This window comes from Solanum stenotomum, chromosome 10 (genome assembly GCF_019186545.1).
Source record: "Solanum stenotomum isolate F172 chromosome 10, ASM1918654v1, whole genome shotgun sequence".
Taxonomy (NCBI): Eukaryota; Viridiplantae; Streptophyta; class Magnoliopsida; order Solanales; family Solanaceae; genus Solanum; species Solanum stenotomum.
The window spans coordinates 243,181-264,067 of record NC_064291.1 but is presented as its reverse complement, the minus strand read 5'-3'; the positions used below and the strand labels follow the sequence as shown (position 1 = coordinate 264,067).

The 20,887-nt window shown below is 34.3% G+C and overlaps 3 protein-coding genes and 2 non-coding genes across 10 annotated transcripts; all 5 read right to left on the bottom strand.

Annotated features, from left to right (window-relative positions):
* Nucleotides 1-910: 910 nt before the first annotated feature.
* Nucleotides 911-4,834, bottom strand: LOC125841447 (RNA-binding NOB1-like protein). Its single transcript, XM_049520582.1, has 5 exons — nt 4,411-4,834; nt 2,401-3,523; nt 2,042-2,210; nt 1,393-1,506; nt 911-1,276 (listed from the first exon to the last, which is right to left on the bottom strand). Exons 1-5 carry the CDS (start codon nt 4,796-4,798, stop codon nt 1,127-1,129), a joined length of 1,944 nt encoding a protein of 647 aa, XP_049376539.1. The 5' UTR covers nt 4,799-4,834; the 3' UTR covers nt 911-1,126.
* Nucleotides 4,835-6,001: 1,167 nt separating this feature from the next.
* LOC125841424 (serine racemase-like) lies at nt 6,002-11,201 on the bottom strand. The gene is made up of 8 exons (XM_049520556.1): nt 11,081-11,201; nt 10,742-10,850; nt 7,627-7,835; nt 7,399-7,485; nt 7,080-7,310; nt 6,909-6,982; nt 6,633-6,819; nt 6,002-6,520 (listed from the first exon to the last, which is right to left on the bottom strand). The coding sequence occupies exons 3-8, from the start codon at nt 7,800-7,802 to the stop codon at nt 6,274-6,276; spliced, it is 1,002 nt and encodes a 333-aa protein (XP_049376513.1). The 5' UTR covers nt 7,803-7,835; nt 10,742-10,850; nt 11,081-11,201; the 3' UTR covers nt 6,002-6,273.
* A 204-nt stretch (nt 11,202-11,405) lies between these two features.
* LOC125841423 (serine racemase) lies at nt 11,406-18,394 on the bottom strand. Of its 6 annotated transcripts, none has more exons than XM_049520552.1 (7): nt 18,297-18,394; nt 13,476-13,684; nt 13,264-13,350; nt 12,945-13,175; nt 12,450-12,523; nt 12,176-12,362; nt 11,406-11,718 (listed from the first exon to the last, which is right to left on the bottom strand). In XM_049520552.1, exons 2-7 carry the CDS (start codon nt 13,649-13,651, stop codon nt 11,472-11,474), a joined length of 1,002 nt encoding a protein of 333 aa, XP_049376509.1. In that variant the 5' UTR covers nt 13,652-13,684; nt 18,297-18,394; the 3' UTR covers nt 11,406-11,471. The 6 variants fall into 6 exon arrangements, with proteins under 6 accessions (XP_049376509.1, XP_049376511.1, XP_049376508.1 ...); XM_049520554.1 differs by having other exon boundaries at nt 18,320-18,386; XM_049520551.1 differs by lacking the exon at nt 18,297-18,394 and adding an exon at nt 15,171-15,268.
* Nucleotides 18,395-19,283: 889 nt separating this feature from the next.
* On the bottom strand, nt 19,284-19,370 carry LOC125843394 (small nucleolar RNA snoR114). The gene has a single exon (XR_007443992.1). It is a non-coding gene; the product is annotated as a small nucleolar RNA snoR114 (small nucleolar RNA).
* Nucleotides 19,371-19,374: 4 nt separating this feature from the next.
* On the bottom strand, nt 19,375-19,445 carry TRNAG-GCC (transfer RNA glycine (anticodon GCC)). The gene has a single exon. It is a non-coding gene; the product is annotated as a tRNA-Gly (tRNA).
* Nucleotides 19,446-20,887: the final 1,442 nt, after the last annotated feature.

The following is a 20,887-nucleotide window of genomic DNA, read 5'->3' as shown; positions in this document are numbered from 1 at the left end:
TCACGCTTTGTATTCATGAAAAGCCAACTTGAATGAACAAAGAAATGTTGAAATACTACAAATTAAGTACCTATCAAGTGACATTAACTTAGAAAGTAGGTATAATGATACACTATTTATATACCACAACAACTAGTGCACGAATATCTGATTATGACATCGTCATTTAACTTACTCCTATTTTTTTAAAAAAATTACACGTATATCCACTTTGAACAACTTAAAACATATTACAATATTTTGAAGTTAGTTTTAATGAAGTCAAATTTAAGACATATGACTAAAATTTAATTATTTTTATTTGAATTTCAGTCATAAATAGTAGTTCAATCATGTTTGTCTCACTTAGCCATTTTGTCTGAACTTTAGTCATATAATCGACGCAATGCTCTCTTTTTTAACAACCATCAAGATTGATGGAGTCTTTTAGGAGTCATTTGGTGTACAGGATGGTATAAGCATAGATATCCTATGAGACTATTTTATCCCAACTTTCATATGGGATAATAATCCCACAATTTTAATACAAATGGTCGAATAAAATAATCCCGAAATTATTCAATACCTCACACCAAACATGAGATAAAGTTAATCTCAAATTTTATATCAAGATTATTATACTTATTTCACATACCAAACAACCCTTTACAACCTTAAATGTTGAGACATTATTTTTGATAACCAAGAAATTGCACAATTCAAAACTCAATGGATAACAAATCAACCCTGAGTAAAGCTTTTGTTTGTTGAAAGATTCGAACCTATGATTTGCGCCTAATTTGCTCACCACTAAACCAAAGCCCAAGGCATGTTGAAACACTAATTACTCCATTCGTTCCATATTAGTTGTCCACTTTCTCCTTCGTCCGTCCCAAGGTTGACAGTATACTAGGAATGAAACAAGAAGCACTGCAGAAACTCAATATCATTAAATATTTATAATAAAACTGTATCCCATATTACTGAGACCATCCATAAACAAGCCCCCAAAAAAATAATCTGTAAAGTAGGATTTGGTAGCATTGATCTTCAGGGCATCCAACTATATAATGGACTAGTATAGAAAACCCAGATCGCTCGTATAAAAATGTGAACTCATAAGAGTGGTCTTTTCGAAAAATTCAAACTAATGCTTAGCGCGAGAATAATGATTGTCGTTAGGATTCCTCTTCCCGCTGAAAACAGCTAGTGCCTTGCGAACAGGGGGCTGCAGAGGAGCCTTCTTACTAGTATGGTTGAGAAAAATAGTGTCCGGAGTAAATATGTTGTCATCCCCCTACAGAGAACAAACAAATCAACTCAACTTCTCACGCGAAAATGTAAACTTAAAATGTTCATCATATTAATTGAAAATAAAAAAGAAAAAAAGGAACATCTTTTGCTGAAACCAACCTTGTTCTTCTTCTTTGTTTTAGGATAAAGATACTTCTGCGGAAGCTGGTCCTCGCGTAATACTGGGTTCTTGGTAACAGCACCTCTACCCCCTTGAGGTAAAGGCAGGGAGAACTGCAAAGGGAGCAATCAGCAAAAACGTTTTACATTCTAGCTACATTGCTCAGACTGAGTTCAAAAATATTGTCTGAGTGTACGCTAGATCCCCCAAAAAGCTAGCATTTTTGGAGGATCCCACACGAATTCGACAACATTTTTGAAGTGTCCGAGCATGAACAATGGACTGAAGAGAAGATTCCAAGCATTGGTTACAGCGTCTGATAAGACTCTAAAACGATTGCTAAGCATGGTACACATTTCAGGTCCCCCTCCACGTGTGTTATGTGCAGGGTGTAACTAACACAATATCACTAACTAAAATTTAGAGAGAACTTTCATGGTTATGCTTCACAGACCACTCAAATTTGATTCTTGAATGCATTCTGTTGTAATTCGATTGGGGGAAAAAGAAGCTATGTACAGAAGAAGTGACAAATATGAACTTATCTAAGCATATTACTCGAGTTACTGTTTTTAATTAGACTGCAGGTTGTAATTTATGGAAGTGTCAAAGTCGGACATGATTAGGAAAGGAGATGTCATTTCTCACCTTTGTCCCTCGCAAGGATATACGTGGTCTGCGTGCTGCAATCACAATGCCATTTTCGCCAACAGTCACTGCTACCTTGCGTAAAGTTCCCCCATTTCCACAATTGGGACAGAAAATCTTGGTAACATCTGTTGTCACTTTATAGCAGGCATGGCATTTCAGTACCCACCTGAAAATAGATATGCTACTATAAGCAAATGATTGCAATCAAATATTAGGATTCCAAGCATCTAAGGCAGCAGTGTATTGACTGGATCAATAGGAGTATGTCAACAGTCCGATTGCAGCATTCATGATAACTCTGGCAACTTTTATGACATGAACAATAGACAACGGATATTACGACAGCTTTTACAGACCTGTGCAGCTCACGGATCTGCATTCCTCCAGGTGCCACAAGGCGTAAACCGACTTGAAGAATAACATTTTGCATTGCATAATCAGCTGTCACACAGGCCACACTTGACTCGGACAAAGATTTTAACATCCAACTTTGTTCACTGCTGTTATCATCCACAAACGATGTCTCAACGCTCTCATCCATCTGGCTGGACATCTCTGCATCTTCCGCTCCTCCATCAGCACAGACGAAATCCTCCCCTTCATCTTCTTCAAATTCTTTACCGTCTTGATTAGCATCATTTGATTCAGGCCCCTCATTGGAAATGTTTACATCTGCATCATCTTGAAGAGCTTTAGCAGAATCTTCTTCAAGCCGCATCTGACTCAAAATCATAGACAATTTTTCTTCACCGTCTCTTACTTCAGAAACATTACCATCCTCGGCATTCGCCTCGGGATTTTCTTCAGGGATTTGGTTCATAGAGATATCATCGCATTGACAGTTTTCGAGGTTTTCATCTACTGTATTTTCAGTAGCATCTTGTAAATCATCCATTTTAGATGATGTTTCAGACATTTCACGCCTAGCTTTTCGTCTGAGAAATCTCCTATGAGTACTTCTGCTCACAGCAGGTAGCCAATCATCACCATGATCATCATATTGTCCCTGTGATGCATCAATTCCATCAGCAACCATCTTCTTACCATTAATCTTCACCTCTTTTTTCTGTGGCAAGTACTTTTGAGGTTTACTGAAGCCATCGTTGGCATCCATCTGATTCTCAGAATGAGAATCAACACCATTCACGACAGAACCATCTCTACCACTTTGTTGATCAAGAGGAATAACATTCAAGCTCAAATCTTTCAAGGGAAGAATTCTAGAGGTAGTGTCTGCTCCATCATCAAGTGCATGTTCTATTGCTTCCCATTCTTCCGGATTAGAGATGTTAGCGCCCCATCCAGGCAAGTCCTTCTCTGGCAACCTTTTTACATTAATCATGTGAATAGCTGGAGGGCAATCTCGGAGATGCTGGGTTCCATGAAATTGAGCGTGCAATGTGTAAGTTAAAGCAATGAGCTTGAGATCCACATCAGAAAGTGTGTGCAAATCACCAGTACCCCTTGCAAAGCTAATAACTGCAAAGCCAGGTAACACAACATATTCAACAAATATCCCTAGTGTTTCTTTCAGCAAGATAAGATATTTTTTCCTAACACCTCCGACCACCCAAACTCACAGCAGCCTTTGTGTGCTTATTCGCATTGTCGATCCCAAACCCAAATAAAAGATGAGACTTTTAATATAGATAGATGACTAGCATATAACTAGTCAATTAAACGATCAATCTCTACACCTTGTTTGGATGGTTGTTACCCATTGTACTGTATTATTAGTTTAAATACAATATTTGTTTTGATTGTAACTTAAATTTTAAGTATTTGAATCGTTTAAATTCATCTTAAGTACCAACAAAAAGTTCCATTTTGAGTAACAACCGATTTGGTGTGATCACATAGTTACCTAAATATTTTCTTCTCATTTTTATCTTTACTTATTATCTAATGATTCATAGTAACTCTACCCGTACCCTATACTTTTCTTATAGGTTGAGCGCGATACAATCTATTCAAAAGTTAGATTCATTAAAATAATACAAGACGATACAACACAAGGCAATATGATACCATACTTAAACAACACATAACAACCATCCAAACAGAGAGTTAAAAGCAAATAAGTGAAATTATTTACATGTAACTAAACCAAAGCAATCAAAATAAAAATTCTTATCAAAACTACCAAACTACACTACACATTCAACAAAACACATAACTACAAACAAAACACTTAACCATAGGTCACGAGTTCGATCCCTGATACATAAACACAGATTGTGTGCAACTCAATTATTCCACCGGACACCTAATACCTCCCACCAATATTGGTATCGGGTAACTCACTTTGGGGAACTATCAGATAGTGATTTTTTGCAAACAAACAAAAAAAATGAAAAATTTCCAACCTTTTTTAAGAGAATCAGGGGAAGGCTCCGTGGTATCAATAGTGAACGGAAGTAAATTGAGTGAATGACGGGAGTTCCGGTCACGAATCTCCGCAAGCACTTCAGGTACCGTAAAAAACCGGTCAGCAGAATGATTCAGCTTATCTCCGCCTTGAATTATAGCGTTTGCATCTACCACAGCCACTGCTATCCCCTTCGTCGACTTGCAGCTCCCTACCAAAACTCCATTACCTACCTTCGCCGCTGTTGCTGCAGCTACGGCGGCGGTGACGGTGGCCGGAGTAGTAGTAAGTTGCGGCGGTGGCCGTGGCGGCGGTTGTTGCTTCACTATGTTGCTCCAACATGGTGGTGGAGGAGGGGGGTGGATATCCATGGCTGTAGAGCTCATAGTGATGGGAAGGGGACTCTAAAACCCTAAAAAGTTTGTTAAAAGAAGGGAAGACATGATATACGACGCCGTATTAGTCTGATGATTTTATTTTTTTTTCAATTTCGTATCAGTATTAGAACCCAACTAATCAGAAATTTGTGTCATGTAGGAAAATCTGATTAATTTGTGTCACGTAAGGCTTCATTCAAGGGAAAGCGCGATGCTAGGCTGATGTCCCTTTACTCCTTTTAGGGTTGGGCATGATATGGTACACAGTATGGTATTTCAAAGTTTCGATATCATAATTTCAAAATTTGATTTTTAAAACATTATACTATTACCATATCAATTTAATTTGATATAGTTCGATTTCAGTATTTTATGGTATGTTAAATTGGTAATCATAGTTTGTTCAACTTCTACTAATATATATGAGTATTATGACTTCAAAATTAGAAGAAAAAAAAAAGTTTCAATTGTATCATACTGCAAATTACACGTGTAGAAATATATATTCAAAATAAAGTACAAACAACTAATTTTTTATTAATCAATTAAATTTCAATTAAAATAGAGTAGTCAAAGTTTCTAACTTATAGTTTATGTTGCATATTTGTTAGTAGTATTTTATATATATATTTGGGTATAAACCAGTTTCAGTATGTAGATTGATACTATAATGATTATCAGGTAAGACAGAGTTATCTTTTTCTGCTGACAAAAGGGAAACATAGGTATGAGTGTACTTTGATATCAATTATATGTATGGGAAGTGGTTAACTAGATGTGTGATAAGTGGGATGAAAAATGGAACAGATTTACAAATTTTGCAAAAATGAATAAATAGAAGTGTGTATTTACTAAGCATTTTGTGGTTCCCTATAGGTATCAAATAGAAACTTTGTTAATTCCCTTCTTTTGGTAACAATTTTATCGTCTTCAAATATGTATTACAACTTACAAGTCATAACAATTTACGGCTCCTTGTTAATTGATATACCATGGACTTGCTTCATATGACAATGAACATTTCTCCATGCAATATAGTAGTGCTCCTTTCATCATTTGAACGAGGGTACTATGATAAGAATCCTCACTAACACCTCGAACCAGATAGTACGTCTTCAACCAACAATTTACTACAATATACTATCTGTCCTAGCAGGCAACCAACAGAAGAAGTTAACAGGCACAGAAAACAATAAAGATGAATCCTCGCGATACGAAAATTTCAAAAATATGATCAATAACAGAAAAGTTGGATCATTGAATAACACTTGTTCCCAAGGATGGACATAAAGTGAAAGTTACAAATTCATCTGAAACTAGTAACTTTGAATCGAACATTGTATATATTAAAAAAAAACTTAACTAAAGAAAGAACAAATAGTAATTGATTCCGAACCCAGTAAATCAAATGAGTTGTGGTAGAATTCCAAACTCGAACTACTAGTTCAAATTCTGAATCTGCCTCTCAGGACTAATAGAGTTTCTCATTTATCAAAGGAATTCCAGAGCACACCAAGATCAACATTTCCTCCAGACAGAACAATTCCAATATGATTGCATTCACTATAGACTGGATTTTTTTGAAAACCATCAGAAAGAACAGCTGCAAGGCCTATAGCTCCACTTGGTTCCACTGCAATCTTCAGAATTTCATAGCAAAGTTTCATAGCTTGTATTATCTCCTTATCATCAACAACTATAACGTCATCCACGAGATCGCGGACAATAGGCCTGTTTGATGGTAAAGGTAAATGCCAGAAGTCCAACAAAGGTTTGATTTTGACTATGAAAAAGGTTTAAAATAGGCAGACAGTAGTTTATAGTAGAAGGAGCTCGACTTTACCACGTGAGATCTCCAAGAAAAGCTCGAAGACCATCAGCAATAGTGTTGACTTCAGATAACTTAGTAATCCTGCCATTACTCTTCGATTGGAAAGCATCATTTGCTCCCATTGGCTCGGCAGCAAATATGCGAATGGCAGGATTGATAGCCTTGGCAGCCAATGCAACTCCCGCTATCATACCACCTCCTTCATTCCGAATCAGAAAATGAGGCTGATTTACAAATTAAAATTTCAAGAAAAACAATATATCAAAGTCTTAAAATTGTTGAATTTACCGCTGATTGGGACTATTAAAGTGTCAATATCTGAAGCTTGTTCCAGAAACTCCAGAGATATTGTACCCTGCCCACTGTAAAGATCATAAAGAAACATATTAGTAGAGAACTATTCATTAGTAGAGATCATTCTGGGTAGATTCCTAGTGAAAAAAGAGAGACTTGTGTTACCTTATAATGCGCCCATCATTAGAGGAAGGAATAAGAACAGCACCGGTATCTTGCAACACCTTGTTTGCAGTATCTTCCCGGGACTGCATTGATGGCTCACTGAAGATAACACGACCACCATAACGTTTGACATTTGCGACTTTGCATTTTGGAGCATCTTTTGGTATAACTATATATGCAGGGATGCCCCGTAGTTTTGCAGCCAAAGAAAGAGCTGCAGCATGATTTCCACTAAATTCGACAGGAAGTAGATTAGGGGATAATCCAAAAAAATAAATAAAGATAGTTTTACCAGTAAACCAGAAAACTCTGAACGAACCTGCTATGTGTTACAACTCCTTTAGTAGCCTGATCATCATCAAGTGAAAATATAGCATTGCATGCCCCTCGGAATTTAAAAGCTCCCCTAATAAATTGCACGAACAAATGGCCCTTAGTTAGAAGACTTAGAAGCGAAAATAGCAGAAACTTTAGTTCACTACGACACATTTATATAGGAACTACTTTGAAGAAAATCCCTTCCATTCTACATTACAGAGCTTCTTACCCCTTCTGAAAGCATTCACATTTGAAGTACAGCTTTCTTCCAGCAATAGAATCTAACGTGTCTGAGGTGAGGACAGGGGTTTGTTGTGCAAAGGGCTTGATGCGTACTTGCGCTTCCCTGATGGAATAGATATCAGCAGCATAACTGTCACTAGATTTTGTGTGATTCGGTTCCATCAATGATTACTTTGGAAGTTAACAATCGTGAAGCTGTAAACATGTGATATTTTTTTAGTCAGTCCAGGGAAGATCAATGAACAAAAATACCAAACAAGGTGGAATCTTTCAAGTCTATCCAGTGAAGATCTAAGACGAGAAATATATAATCAGTTGATTTTGAGAACAAACACAAGAATAACAAGCTTCCAAGAAAAACAATAATATCATATAACGTGACAAATAGCCTGAGATTAGACTTAATGAGAAAGGAAATTCTTTTGATCTCAAGGATCAACCAAGGGAAATGATGGATCATGGAATGTTACCCATAAGCCACAGAATCTAAATCTATAATCAAGTTTCAATCTTTCTGTCAAATGATGGGTCAAATCTCAATTTCCCTAAATTTCAGACTTGAGGCCAAATCTCAATATTCTACACCTCAAATCATAAATCTAAAGCTGAAAGCATATCTCATTACCACAATCCATCAAAATATTCAATTTTAATATATCAATATATATATTGACATTCTTGTTCCAAAGTAAAACGTCTTAACAGTATAGGAATCATTATAGAATCATCAAATCGTCATCATTTCTTACTACACAACATTTTCAAAAGAACCAAGAAAGCAGTTACATGGAAAATGGATGTGACCATCATCACAGATGTGTTGATTCTCTTATCACATCTGCTACATGGACTCTACATTATATCGTTAACAAGTTCTAGCGTATACTTATCAACAAAAAAAAAAAAAAGAACCAATAAAGCTATGAACTAAGTAAATTTTAACCTGAAGCTTAAATTGACGAGAGCTTCACTATCGGCTCAAATAAAGTTCCAGCCCCTTCCTTCGAGTAAAAAGCTTCTTTTCAAAAGAACCAAGAGCTCTCTTACCCTAATATGTCTCATATACTTATATGTTGATAAGAATAAGAGCTTGTTTGGATTGACGTAAAAAAAGTAGCTTTTAAGTCCAAAATAAAAAGTCAAATTGAAATGACTTTTAAGTCAAAAAATAAAAAGTAGGGGGAGACCTACTTTTGGTTTTTGACTTATTTTAAGTCATTTTTTACTTTGCTAAACACTCCCCAACTTATTTTAAATTATTTTTTGTATTTGCCAAACACTTCCAGAAGTCAAAAACTGACTTAAAAGTAGGTTTGACCAACTTTTAAGCCAATCCAAACACCCTCTAAATAGGTCTAGCCCCCTTCTGAAAGAAGAGCAAATTGATTTGTGGAAAATTTCTGAATCATTCATTCATCCCCAAACTTTTGTATTTGTACATGTATATTCACTACAAAACAACAAAATAATAAAACAAACAGCTATCAAGTATATGTAACCAACTATTATTCCTCACAAGCTTGTCACGTGAGAGCATATTTCTAGAACTTCTAATCTAATGGTTCATAATTACATCATCTTCATTCTTGATGAGGGGTTGTGATTTAGCCACGACATCACAAACTTTTCATACAGCTGGGTTTTATCAAAGCTTTGTCTGAAATGTCTGAAACTCTTTTCCTTTTCTTCTTTCTTCTTCAATTTGTGTCGTTTCTTTAGAAGAAGAAATGGTAGATGGTGACGATGATTTCTGAGTGTCAATACCTTCTTCACTCATAAATTAGTTACCTAACTAAGCAAATATAACTACTATATAAAAAATACATAGTTATAGTTTTAAAATATAACCAATTGTGGCGTCAGTTACCATTTTATAGCAAATTCACTAGCTTGTGTCCTTTCTCCTTTTTAAGGATTAATGGTCCAGCCCACTTCTTCACTCATAAATTAGCTACCTAACTAAGCAAATATAGCTACTATATCTAAAAGGCATAGTTCTAGTTTTAAAATATTACCAAATGTGGTGTTAGTTACCATTTTATAGCAAATTCACTAGTTTGTTTCCTTTCCCCTTTTTAAGGATTAATGGTCCAGCCCACTTCTTCACTCATAAATTAGTTACCTAACGAAGCAAATATAGCTACTATATCTAAAAGGCATAGTTCTAGTTTTAAAATATTACCAAATGTGGCGTCAGTTACCATTTATAGCAAATTCACTAGTTTGTTTCCTTTCCCCTTTTGAAGGCTTAATACACTGTATGTCTATCAGTTAATTCTCTTACCAAATCCCACTTTTCTTAATTTGCTCCTATTCTCTATCTCGCGGTTTTGCTTCTTCCTCAATTCCTCAATAAATATGTTGGTTATGTGTATCTAATAGTTTCTTCTACTGATTCTCAGACTTCAAGCTGTTATTTTGAATTATTTTAGGGGGCTTCTCAAGCTTTTTTCTGTGTATCAATGGCGGAAGCTTCTACTCCTAAGAGGCTTACTCGAGGTATTACCCTCTAACCAACATTCTTATCAAGATTGTCCATACTTTGATTTGTGCATTTTCACTCAAGAAGATAACAATGCAGGGGTTGTTGCTGCTTTAGAAGCCGAGAGAAGAACTAAGTTCCGCAATGACCCCATAAAAATGCGGTCATTGGATGAACAACAACAAAAAAATCAAAGAAATTAAAAGTTGGTGCAGCAGATGCAAGTATCGATAATAAGAAAGGAAAGAGGTTGTTTAAGATACATGTATTGAAAAGGGGAAAAAAGAAATTTCGACCCATGCTATCAAGGAAACAAGTGTAGGGTAAGAGAACTCTTGGTTAGGTAACTTATCCCTCTCCAGATACACACAAATTTCTAGATATTACCCAAATATGATCCAGAGAGGGTTGATTGAATTTTTTTTCTTCTTGATTGTATACATTTATTATTATATTTTGTCACAATATGTATGAGATAATAAACACTGTATTTTGCCACAATATGTATGATAAAATATGAATAATAATACATGTATCAGATATATTACTATAACCGGAATAATGACAGAGTGGAACCAAGTATCATTTATTCAAAAATGATAAAGAAAAACAGTGTTACCTTATAAAGCGCCCAGCATTAAAGGAAGGAAAAGAACAGCATCGGTATCTTGCAACACCTTGTTTGCAGTATCCTCTCGGGACTGCATCAATGGCTCACTCGGGATAACCTGACCACCGAAACATTTGGCATTCCCGACTTTACTGAATCAACTCAAAAATCCATTTGGGTCCATGAGAAACAAACTCAACTTCAGATAGTTTTTACACCCATTACAGCAAAAAAAAATTAAAAATACTAAAATCAAGAACCAGTATTAGTGGATAGCAGACACTGAAAATAGAAAGAGAACTAAGAGGGAAAGAATGAACCTTAATGGCTGGAAAGAACTTACAGTACCTGAGCAGAAAGATACCTCAATACTCGGTAGCTAAAATCACAGAAATTGACTCAACATTCGATGGAACTTCCATACCAAGTGTAATCCCACAAGTGGGGTCTAGGACGGTAGAGTATATGCAGACCTTACCCATACCTCGTGGAGGTAGCGAGGTTGTTTCCAAAAGACCATCGGCTCAAGAGCATCAAAGCAAGCAGTTATAAAAAAGAAAATAAGACAGTATCGAGAAAATGACAACTAAGAAGGAAAGCAGTACAGAGCATTCAGAACAAAAGAACAGTAAAAAAAACAAATAATGTGAAACATAAATCAAAGAACAAGAAATTGCAAGAATACATAAGTCATATAGAAGTTTGTTCCAATGAGGGGAGAAATTGAATACAGAGTTTCTCATTTGTTATCGGAATTCCAAAGCACACCAAGATCAACATTGCCTCCAGAAATTACAATGCCAATATTATTGCATTCTCTATAAGCTGGATTTGTTTTAAAACTATTGGAAAGAACTGCTGCAAGGCCAATAGCTCCACTTGGTTCCACTGCAATCTTTAGAATTTCATAGCAAAGTCTCATAGCTTGTATTATCTCTTCATCATCAACAACTATGACGTCATCCACGAGATCGCGAACGATAGGCCTGTTTGATGGTAAAGGTAAATGCCAGATACCATTTATCAAATTGGCATGTTAGAAAAAGCAAAGTTATCAAGAGTGTGTTAGAAAAAGCAAAGTTATCAAATTGGCTTGTTAGAAATCGGCATAGAAGTGAAAGAAAAGGAGCTAGGGGGTAGAAGGGCTTGGGAAAAAGGGACCAAGAGCCTTCTTCAGTACAGGGGTAAATACACTCAAAGTGAGAACCAAAAAATTCTGTTGCCTGGACCCTCCAAAGATGTTGCATCACTTGGGTCAGATCCTCAAAAATGCATACTCGACAGTATTTTTGAAGAATCCAAGCAACATAGTTAAAAAAAATTAGCACGATCTCCAAAACATTGAGTCATGCAGATCTTGCCGCCAACAAACCTTTGATTTTGATTGCGAAAAGCTCCAAATAGGCACAGTAATTTAGAGTAGAAGGAGATCTAAGACCTTACCATGTGAGGTCTCCAAGAAAGGCTCGAAGCCCATCAGCAATAGTGTTGACCTCAGATAACTTAGTGATCCTGCCATTGATCTTCGACTGGAAAGCATCATCCGCTCCCATTGGTTCGGCAGCAAAAATGCGAATGGCAGGATTAATGGCTTTGGCAGCCAACGCAACTCCCGATATCAAACCACCACCTTCATTCGATACCAGTAATTGAGGCTGGTCTACAAATTAAAATTTGAAGAAAATGATATATCAAAGTCATTAAAAAGTTGATTTACCGCTAATTGGGACTATTAAGGTGTCAATTTCGGAAGCCTGTTCCAGAAGCTCCAGTGATATTGTACCCTGCCCACTGTAAAGACCACAAAAAAACATATTAAATGGAGAAATATTCATCAGCACAGATCATACTGTCTAGATTCCTAGCAAAAAGGTTCAATTTTTTGGAAAAAGTATATTTTGGAATATCAAAAACTACCATTCCATACAGTTCAATTAGAAGTTCAAGGTTGACTTGGAATAGTTCATAATGAAACTGCTGCAAATGTTGAGAAAGATGAAATCATCATACAGAAGGATCATTAACACATAAAGTGAGATGTAGGGCTCAGTTTGTCTTGGGCAGGAGATAGAATTTTAACAAAACACGAGCACACAAATACTCTTAAGGCTTCTTTGGGAGCTTTCAGGCCCCTCTCAATCTATTTTGTAGAGGAGAAGGGGGAAGTACCAAGTATCATCTATTAAAAAATAACAAAGAAAACCAATGTTACCTTATAATGCGACCATCATTATAGGGATGAATAAGAACAGCACCAGTATCTTGCAACACCTTGTTTGCAGTATCCTCTCGGGACTGCATCGATGGCTCACTCCAGATAACCTGACCACTGTAACGTTTGACATTCTCGACTTTGCATTTTGGAGCATTTTTTGGTATAACTATATAAGCAGGGATGCCCCGTAGCTTTGCAGCCAAAGCAAGAGCTGCAGCATGATTTCCACTAAATTTAAGAGGAAGTAGATCAGGAGGTAATCCAGAAAAATAAATATAGATAGTAAACCACAGAAACCAGAAAGATCTGAACGAACCTGCTATGAGTTACAACTCCTTTAGCAGCATGATCATCATCAAGTGAATAAATAGCATTGCATGCCCCTCGGAATTTAAAAGCTCCCCTGATAAATTGCACAAACACTGGCCCTTAATTAGAACCTTTAGGCAGAAACTCTAGTTCACTACAACACACTTATACAGGACTACTTTGAAAGAAATCCTTCCACTATGTTAAAGAGCTTCTCACCCCTTCTGAAAGCATTCACATTTAAAGTACAACTTTCTTCCAGCAATAGAGTCTAAAGTTTCTGAGGTGAGGACAGGAGTTCTGTGCGCAAAGGGCTCAATGCGTACTTGAGCTTGCCTGATGGAAGAGATGTCAGCAGCATAATCGTTGCTAGATGTTGGGCAGTTTGGTTCCATCAATAATTACTACAGAAGTCAATACTCCTGAAGCTGAAAACATGTGGAACTTCTCATGTCAATCCAGGGAAGAACAAAATTACCTAACAAGGTGCAATCTCTCAAATCTATCCTATGAAGAACTAAGACGAGAAATATATAATCAGTTGACTCTGAGAAGAGAACACAAGAATAATACACTTCCAATAAAAACAATAATATCATATAACATGACAAATTTTGTGAACTCGGCAAGGGGGAATCAAACGTGATACCCATATTTGCCTATAAACAAAGGGCATTCTGTGTCCCAAAGGACCTCAATGTACTGAACTCAGATTTATCAGTCTTTTACCCTCATCCCCCACAATCTAAACGAACTGTCTTTGGCTCGAACTAGTTATGTTAATCAATCAATCAACTACGTCTCAACCCTCAACTAGTTGGTATCTGCTATAAATACTAGAGTTTACACTAAGGATTTGAACCTATGACCTAAAACAATTTTTTAACCCCCTTTACCACTACACTAGAATCTTTCCTTACGCGAGGCAGAAGTGGATGTAGTTCACAATTTACGAGTTCATCTACACCGGTAACTTTAGCTCAGACCTAGTATATATTAAAAGATTCACTAAATAAGAACAGATAATGGATTTGAATGGGATGCAACAAAAGTTTTGATAAAGTTCAAAATTTGGATCCGCCTCTGTGTCGAGGGATTTAATAAAACATACTTTCAGCAAACAGATTCAATTGAACCCTTTTACCTTTCTTTGCTCCGCCTCTGGATCCAGATACACAGACCAATCAACCAAATAACCATATGTAAATACACCCCTGTCAAATCCTTCAAAAATGCACTATTTTTGAAGGACCCAACATACACCTTGAACAGAGTCCGAGCAACATAACTTATAAGTCAGTGGTCACATACTCACAACATTATTCTACATCCGCTACCTTAAAATTCAACCCCTCAATGAGATAACCAACTTCCCCCATCACCAACAAACAAGATGCAGATACACAGACACATGGATAGAGGTAGCATATATCTTTGGTTCAAATAATGTATATATGCATTTAAAAAATCACCAAATAAATTCACAATCCAATGACTAACCCTTGAGACAGTAAAATCTTAGAATCCAGAACTCATAACTTTCAAATCCTAGCTCCGCCTCTGTTAACAGAACACTTAACCAAAACAAGCATATGTAAATACACTACTATCATCTTTATCAAGGAAATATAAATAAAAAAGGTAACTTTTTTCATACATAAACAACCAAGAAACAGGAGAATCTTAGTAACTCACTAGGTTAGCTACCCGAACTTTCACCTTGTTAATAAGAATTCAATTCCCTGTCTTCCCCTCTCCCATTTCTCCATTTTTATTTAAAAAATCAAGAACTTGTTGAATCAGCTCAAGAAAACATTTGGATCCATGAAAAAAACAAACTCAATTTCAGATAACTTCTACACCCATTACAGCAAATTAAGAAATATACTACTAAAATCAAGAATCAGTATTAACCTTTATGAGTGGCAAGAACTAACCGTCACTGAGCAGAGAGGAATTGAAGTTCCCCAACAGTATAATCAATAGTCACATACGGGGTCGTTTTGTGCTCGGAATAAAAGATACAGATAAAATCTTATACTATTGTATTTAATATGACGTTATCGAGTCTTTTGATTAAGAATAAATATGATTTAGGATTGAGATATTAACCTTTTATTTATTTACTAGATTCTTAAGGCCCGTGATACGGGCCCAATATAATCAATTATTAATCGTTATTTGACAAATATTAAAAGGTATTTCTATAGCATTCTGATCAACATTAATTAATATTGATCCTGATAAAAAATTTAGTATTAAAAAATATCAAAAAATAACCATCAAAGAATATAGTGCATTGAATGGTGTTTCTCCTTCCTTAATTAAATATCTTAATTTTGAGTTTTGGATATGAAATTTTTTTTAAAACTATTTATTTAAAAATTGTAATCTAGAAACGCAACACAATTGAAGAGATAAAAATATAGAATAGTGCCACTGGTTTAGAGAAATAAAGAAATAGCTAAGAGAAAAATGAAACTGAAAAGGAGAACTAAATTGACTTGCAATAAAAAATGAAGCAACTGTCCGTCGGCAACTAACCCTTCTATTTTTATTTTTTCGATGTATTTTCAAATCAAAGTTTCAGCAGTTACTTCCATCGATAGACTAAAAATGTCGAGCAAAGACCTGGCAACAACCATGCAATGAGATAGTCTGAAGAGACTCCGAAAAAGTTAGAGAAAATACGTACTTGTTTCACTGTTGATAGAATAACCTAACTGTTGCTTCTAGAATTTGAGAAGAGTGAACAAACGACAGAGCCATCTTATATTAACATCATGTCTTTTTTGTACAACTATATAAGCAAGCAAATAGAACTGATGTCAATTCTCTATAGAATTTTGCTAGATTTTTCCCCAACTCCTCACCCCAGCCCTCCTCTTCTACAACTATAATTTAAAAAAGAATTGCAATGTAAATCTTCAATCCCCAACTCCACACCTCCGACCCTCCTCTTCAATAACTATGATTTTTAAAAAAGAATTGCAATGTAAATCTTCAAATGCTCGCAGTCCACTTAAAATTATATGCAAGTATGAGATTACATTTACAAGTAACTTACCTTCCCTGGGAACTAAGCCAAATTTTCGTACTTAGGAAATGAACTCTTTGTCTACACTTTTAAAATAGTACAGTACACACCACAATTGAAAATTATCTTCCCAAATTAAGACGGCAGAGGCAACCATTGATTGTTATTATTTATTTGAAAGAACATGAAGCCATATGTAAATTATTGTTTTTTTTTTTGGCATATGCTTTTTGCCAGAAATCATTCGCAAGGCAGCCAAGATCAAATAACATAGATTACAATCACACAAATCATTATTTTCCAAAATTGAAGAAGAAATAAAGAGTGAGAGAAGAGAAAGGGAGAGGGGCTTACCGATACAAGAGAACAGAGGAATGAGAAGTGTACTCGGTTGGTGCCTATTTATTTGTGTCAAACACCTAGAGTAATTCTAGAAAAATCACGTAAGTTGTGGTTTCTAGAAAAATCAGGTGATTTGTGGAGGAAATATACCACAAAGTTGATGGAATTTTTAATATAAAATAGATATGAAATACCAAAATTGCCCTCAATGTACTGTTCATCCTTTTAGCAGAATTAGATATTGCTCTGCATAATTATTGTTCTTAAATGGAGCATCACAAGACTCCTTTAAAAAAACAACAAATCAAAACCCATAGTATATGCTGAAAAATCGCTAGTTATAACAATATCTCGAAATATAACCTGAAGATCTTAAATTTCTCATAACCGAGAATCAGGAAGCACATATATTGTATTGATAGCAACAATCGAAAAAGAAAAAAAAATATCCACCTTCTTACTTGAAACCCTTTGCAGTTGATTATATGTGCGACTTGCTCAGCAATTTATCGTTCATCAAAATAACTACAAAGTAATTGATATTTTTATTAAAAAAATATATATATATATATTTAAAAAAAACATAAATCCGGGAAAATTAAAATTAAAAATCTAGATAAAAAGAAAATTGGGTAAGATTTTTCATTCATCAAACTACAAAGTAATTGAAATTTTTATTTAAAAAATAAAATAAAATAAATAAAATAACCAAAAGAAAAAAAACAAAACAGAAATCCGGGAAAATTAAAAATAAAAATTTAGATACAAAGAAAATTGGATAATTCTTATCTATTTTCATTAACAATACAGTGAGAATTGAGAATGAATTTTTCAAATCTTTTTTTCTTTTTTTAAAAAATGGAGTAAAAGAGCAAATCCCCAACTATAGATGTGTTTATAAGCGGAAAAATAACATATAGAAATTTGAAAGAAAAACATACCATACCTTCGATTTGCTGAGCGGAAAGAGAGGATTTTTAACAAAAAGATTGTGATGAAAGAGAGGAGATTAAAGAGAGTGTGCTAAAATGCAAGAGAATTGAACCTTGGATGGGAGCTACTGAGATTCCCCAAACTGAAGGCTATTCTGTTTTAGCAACAGCCAATGTTTCTAATTTGAAAAAGAGAGGAAGTTTTTAGGTCATCTTCCTCAAATCTCGAACTGTATAGTTAATTTAGCTCGTAACCCAAGCTTTAGGAGAAGTTGGGAAGAAGAGATATGATGAAGAGATGCAAGGAAGTTTTTTCATTGTTCTTTTTTGGCTCTTAGATCTCTCTCCTAAGCAAATAGCAATTGTTAATCATAATCTGGAAGTATTGGAGAGAGATCTGGAACGATCTGGAAGGGAAAGGAAAAGGAACTTACTTTGTTAAAATATCAATCATACATAATTACCATTTTACCCTTGCATAATAACATAATTGCTAATTTGCCATTGGTCGTCCGGTCGTCTTCACGTTTCTATATAATAGAAATAATAAAATTTATATATTTAAAAATTACATAATGTCAAGCAATAAAAAGCATTTAAATATATCAAAAATAATTGTGGTAGAAAATTGCTTGGCTACTTAAAGTAGACCAGTATAATTCTTCTTTGATAATGGTGGTGAGANGCAAATTAAGAAATATACTACTAAAATCAAGAATCAGTATTAACCTTTATGAGTGGCAAGAACTAACCGTCACTGAGCAGAGAGGAATTGAAGTTCCCCAACAGTATAATCAATAGTCACATACGGGGTCGTTTTGTGCTCGGAATAAAAGATACAGATAAAATCTTATACTATTGTATTTAATATGACGTTATCGAGTCTTTTGATTAAAAATAAATATGATTTAGGATTGAGATATTAACCTTTTATTTATTTATAATAAAATTTATATATTTAAAAATTACATAATGTCAAGCAATAAAAAGCATTTAAATATATCAAAAATAATTGTGGTAGAAAATTGCTTGGCTACTTAAAGTAGACTAGTATAATTCTTCTTTGATAATGGTGGTGAGACCGATGGATAAAATTTTCCACCATTAACATAAATGTGTCATATTCTAGCTCTAATAAAAATATATCATGTGAAAAAAAAAAAAAAAAAAAAACATATGAGGGCATGTGCATTTTTCTAATATACAATATTTGTAGTCTTAAAAATATTACGCTCTTTTATTACAGGCACAAATTACTTTTTCTTCCTATAAACTTGATGCAAGATTGAATATTATTTTATTTATCTTCTAATTCAAGAAGGGGAGCCTCGGAGGAGGTCACCTTGTGGTCGGACCCTTCCTCAAACACTGCATATAGCATAAGCTTTAATGCATCGAACTGTCTTGGTTTATCTTCTAATTCACACCTTTTTCTAATCAATTCTAGGTATGTAGATAGAAAAACTTATTAAATTGTAATTACGTTTATTAGTTTCCTCCTAATAAAAGAGAAAGTATAAAAAAAATCAAGTAAATCTACAATGTTAATTAGCTATATCACTTTGACTTTCAAAAAATGTTGTCACATTCATGTCGAATCCTTCAAAAATGTATTTCTTTTGAACATAAATTTTTTTCGTATAATGATGGAAAAAGTCATGATGAACATAACATAACCCTCAGAGAAATCTTTTCACGTACGAAACAAAAAAAAAAGAGCTCAGATACACTACAATTCATCATTTAAATCAGATGACTATGAAGACCCATCTTCACAATTTGTGCAATAGTTCATCACAGCTCTAAATGCACCAGCCGGGAATCGAACCCGGGTCTGTACCGTGGCAGGGTACTATTCTACCACTAGACCACTGGTGCTACTTGTTTAATGTAGGAGGCATAAATATATAATTTAACCGAATTCTTTTCTTTTTTTCCTCTCAACATAGATGATTTACTTAATTAATCATTAAAGTAAATTATAATATTGTTGAACTATATGCTAAAAGTAACATAAATTATGAAAGTATATCAAAAGTACATCAAATGCAAGCTTTACATTTCATAATGTTATATATATATCAATGTAATTTCATAGGTGAGGTATGAAAAAGATAAAATGTATTTTAACCGCTATCTTGCGAGATAGAGATGTTATTTTCGATAGACCATCAATAGGATATTTAAAAAAAAAATGAAAAAGTCATATTAAAAAAAACGGATAAAATATGCTATTTTTCAATACATTAAATGAAAATACAACAGTAAAGCCACTAAATTAAAATTATACTCTATGGTCAATATATCTATTTTTCAGTTAATTCAAACGCTGATTTGTTTTCATTTTTGAACTAAAATTCACATTTTTAGAGTATACAAGAAAATTACTTCAATTCATCATGTTTTTAACTGTGAAAATTATATACATAAAAACAACTAGAATAGCAATTAAAAAAAAAGTATCATGAAATCAATATGGTGTCCTTATATATTTGACACATTATTACTATTCACACATTAATTAATTTTGTATGAATGTATTTGGTAGTTGGACAATTTTAATTTAAATCAGTGAGAAGAGGACTTGAGGAGCCAGTTTTTAATAATATTGTTAAAGTTTGTGGTGGGATATATATGATTTTTTTTGTCCATGATAAGAAATTTTGATATTGAGCTTTAGAAATTAATAAATTTTTGGTGAGGAATATTTTTCTTGAATGAATCTTATGTATTGTGATAAAATGTATAAGATTTTTTCGTCCTTCATTTGAAATTTCACTCTCAAATTTAAGAATGAATACAATTTTGATAAACAATGTTTCATCTAGAGGTTGTTTTGTTACAGGGACTAAATCGTATTATGTGTTATAATGAGATGTGAAAGATTCCTCCATTCTTCATTTGATATCTCGTATTCAAAACTAAGAATGAAGACAATCCAGATAAGAAACGCTTCATCTAGTGGTTGTTTCGTTATCATGACTAGTTCGTATTATGCATTGTGATGAGATGTATATGATTCCTTCATCCTTCATTTGAAATCTCGAATTCAAATTTTGAAATGAATACAATTTTATTAAACAACGCGTTTACCTAAATCTCATTTTGTTACCACAACATGGATACTAATCTCGATAAACAAAATTGGAATTGTATTTATTTTATGCTTCGTTATTTATAGGCGGAATGACCCGGGGAGACCCTTATACTTGGTTCCGTTTATCAGTTGGACCCTTATACTCACGACTTTGTCAATTGAACCCTTAAACTCACTAAAATTCATTACTTTAAACCCCTTTCTTATTCTATGTGTGTGAGTG

Excerpts from the sequence above, each read along its gene's own strand:
- LOC125841424 (XM_049520556.1), bottom strand. The coding sequence starts at position 7,802 with ATGGAACCGAATCACACAAAATCTAGTGACAGTTATGCTGCTGATATC. Across the intron at positions 7,311-7,398 it reads GGAGTTGTAACACATAGCAG|TGGAAATCATGCTGCAGCTC; the intron begins GTTCGTTCAGAG and ends TGTCGAATTTAG. Across the intron at positions 6,820-6,908 it reads TTTAATAGTCCCAATCAGCG|GAGGTGGTATGATAGCGGGA; the intron begins GTAAATTCAACA and ends TTCGGAATGAAG.
- LOC125841447 (XM_049520582.1), bottom strand. The coding sequence starts at position 4,798 with ATGAGCTCTACAGCCATGGATATCCACCCCCCTCCTCCACCACCATGT. Across the intron at positions 1,507-2,041 it reads TATCCTTGCGAGGGACAAAG|TTCTCCCTGCCTTTACCTCA; the intron begins GTGAGAAATGAC and ends CTCCCTTTGCAG. Across the intron at positions 1,277-1,392 it reads AAACAAAGAAGAAGAACAAG|GGGGATGACAACATATTTAC; the intron begins GTTGGTTTCAGC and ends TGTTCTCTGTAG.
- LOC125841423 (XM_049520552.1), bottom strand. The coding sequence starts at position 13,651 with ATGGAACCAAACTGCCCAACATCTAGCAACGATTATGCTGCTGACATC. Across the intron at positions 13,176-13,263 it reads GGAGTTGTAACTCATAGCAG|TGGAAATCATGCTGCAGCTC; the intron begins GTTCGTTCAGAT and ends TCTTAAATTTAG. Across the intron at positions 12,524-12,944 it reads AATGATGGTCGCATTATAAG|TGGGCAGGGTACAATATCAC; the intron begins GTAACATTGGTT and ends TGGTCTTTACAG.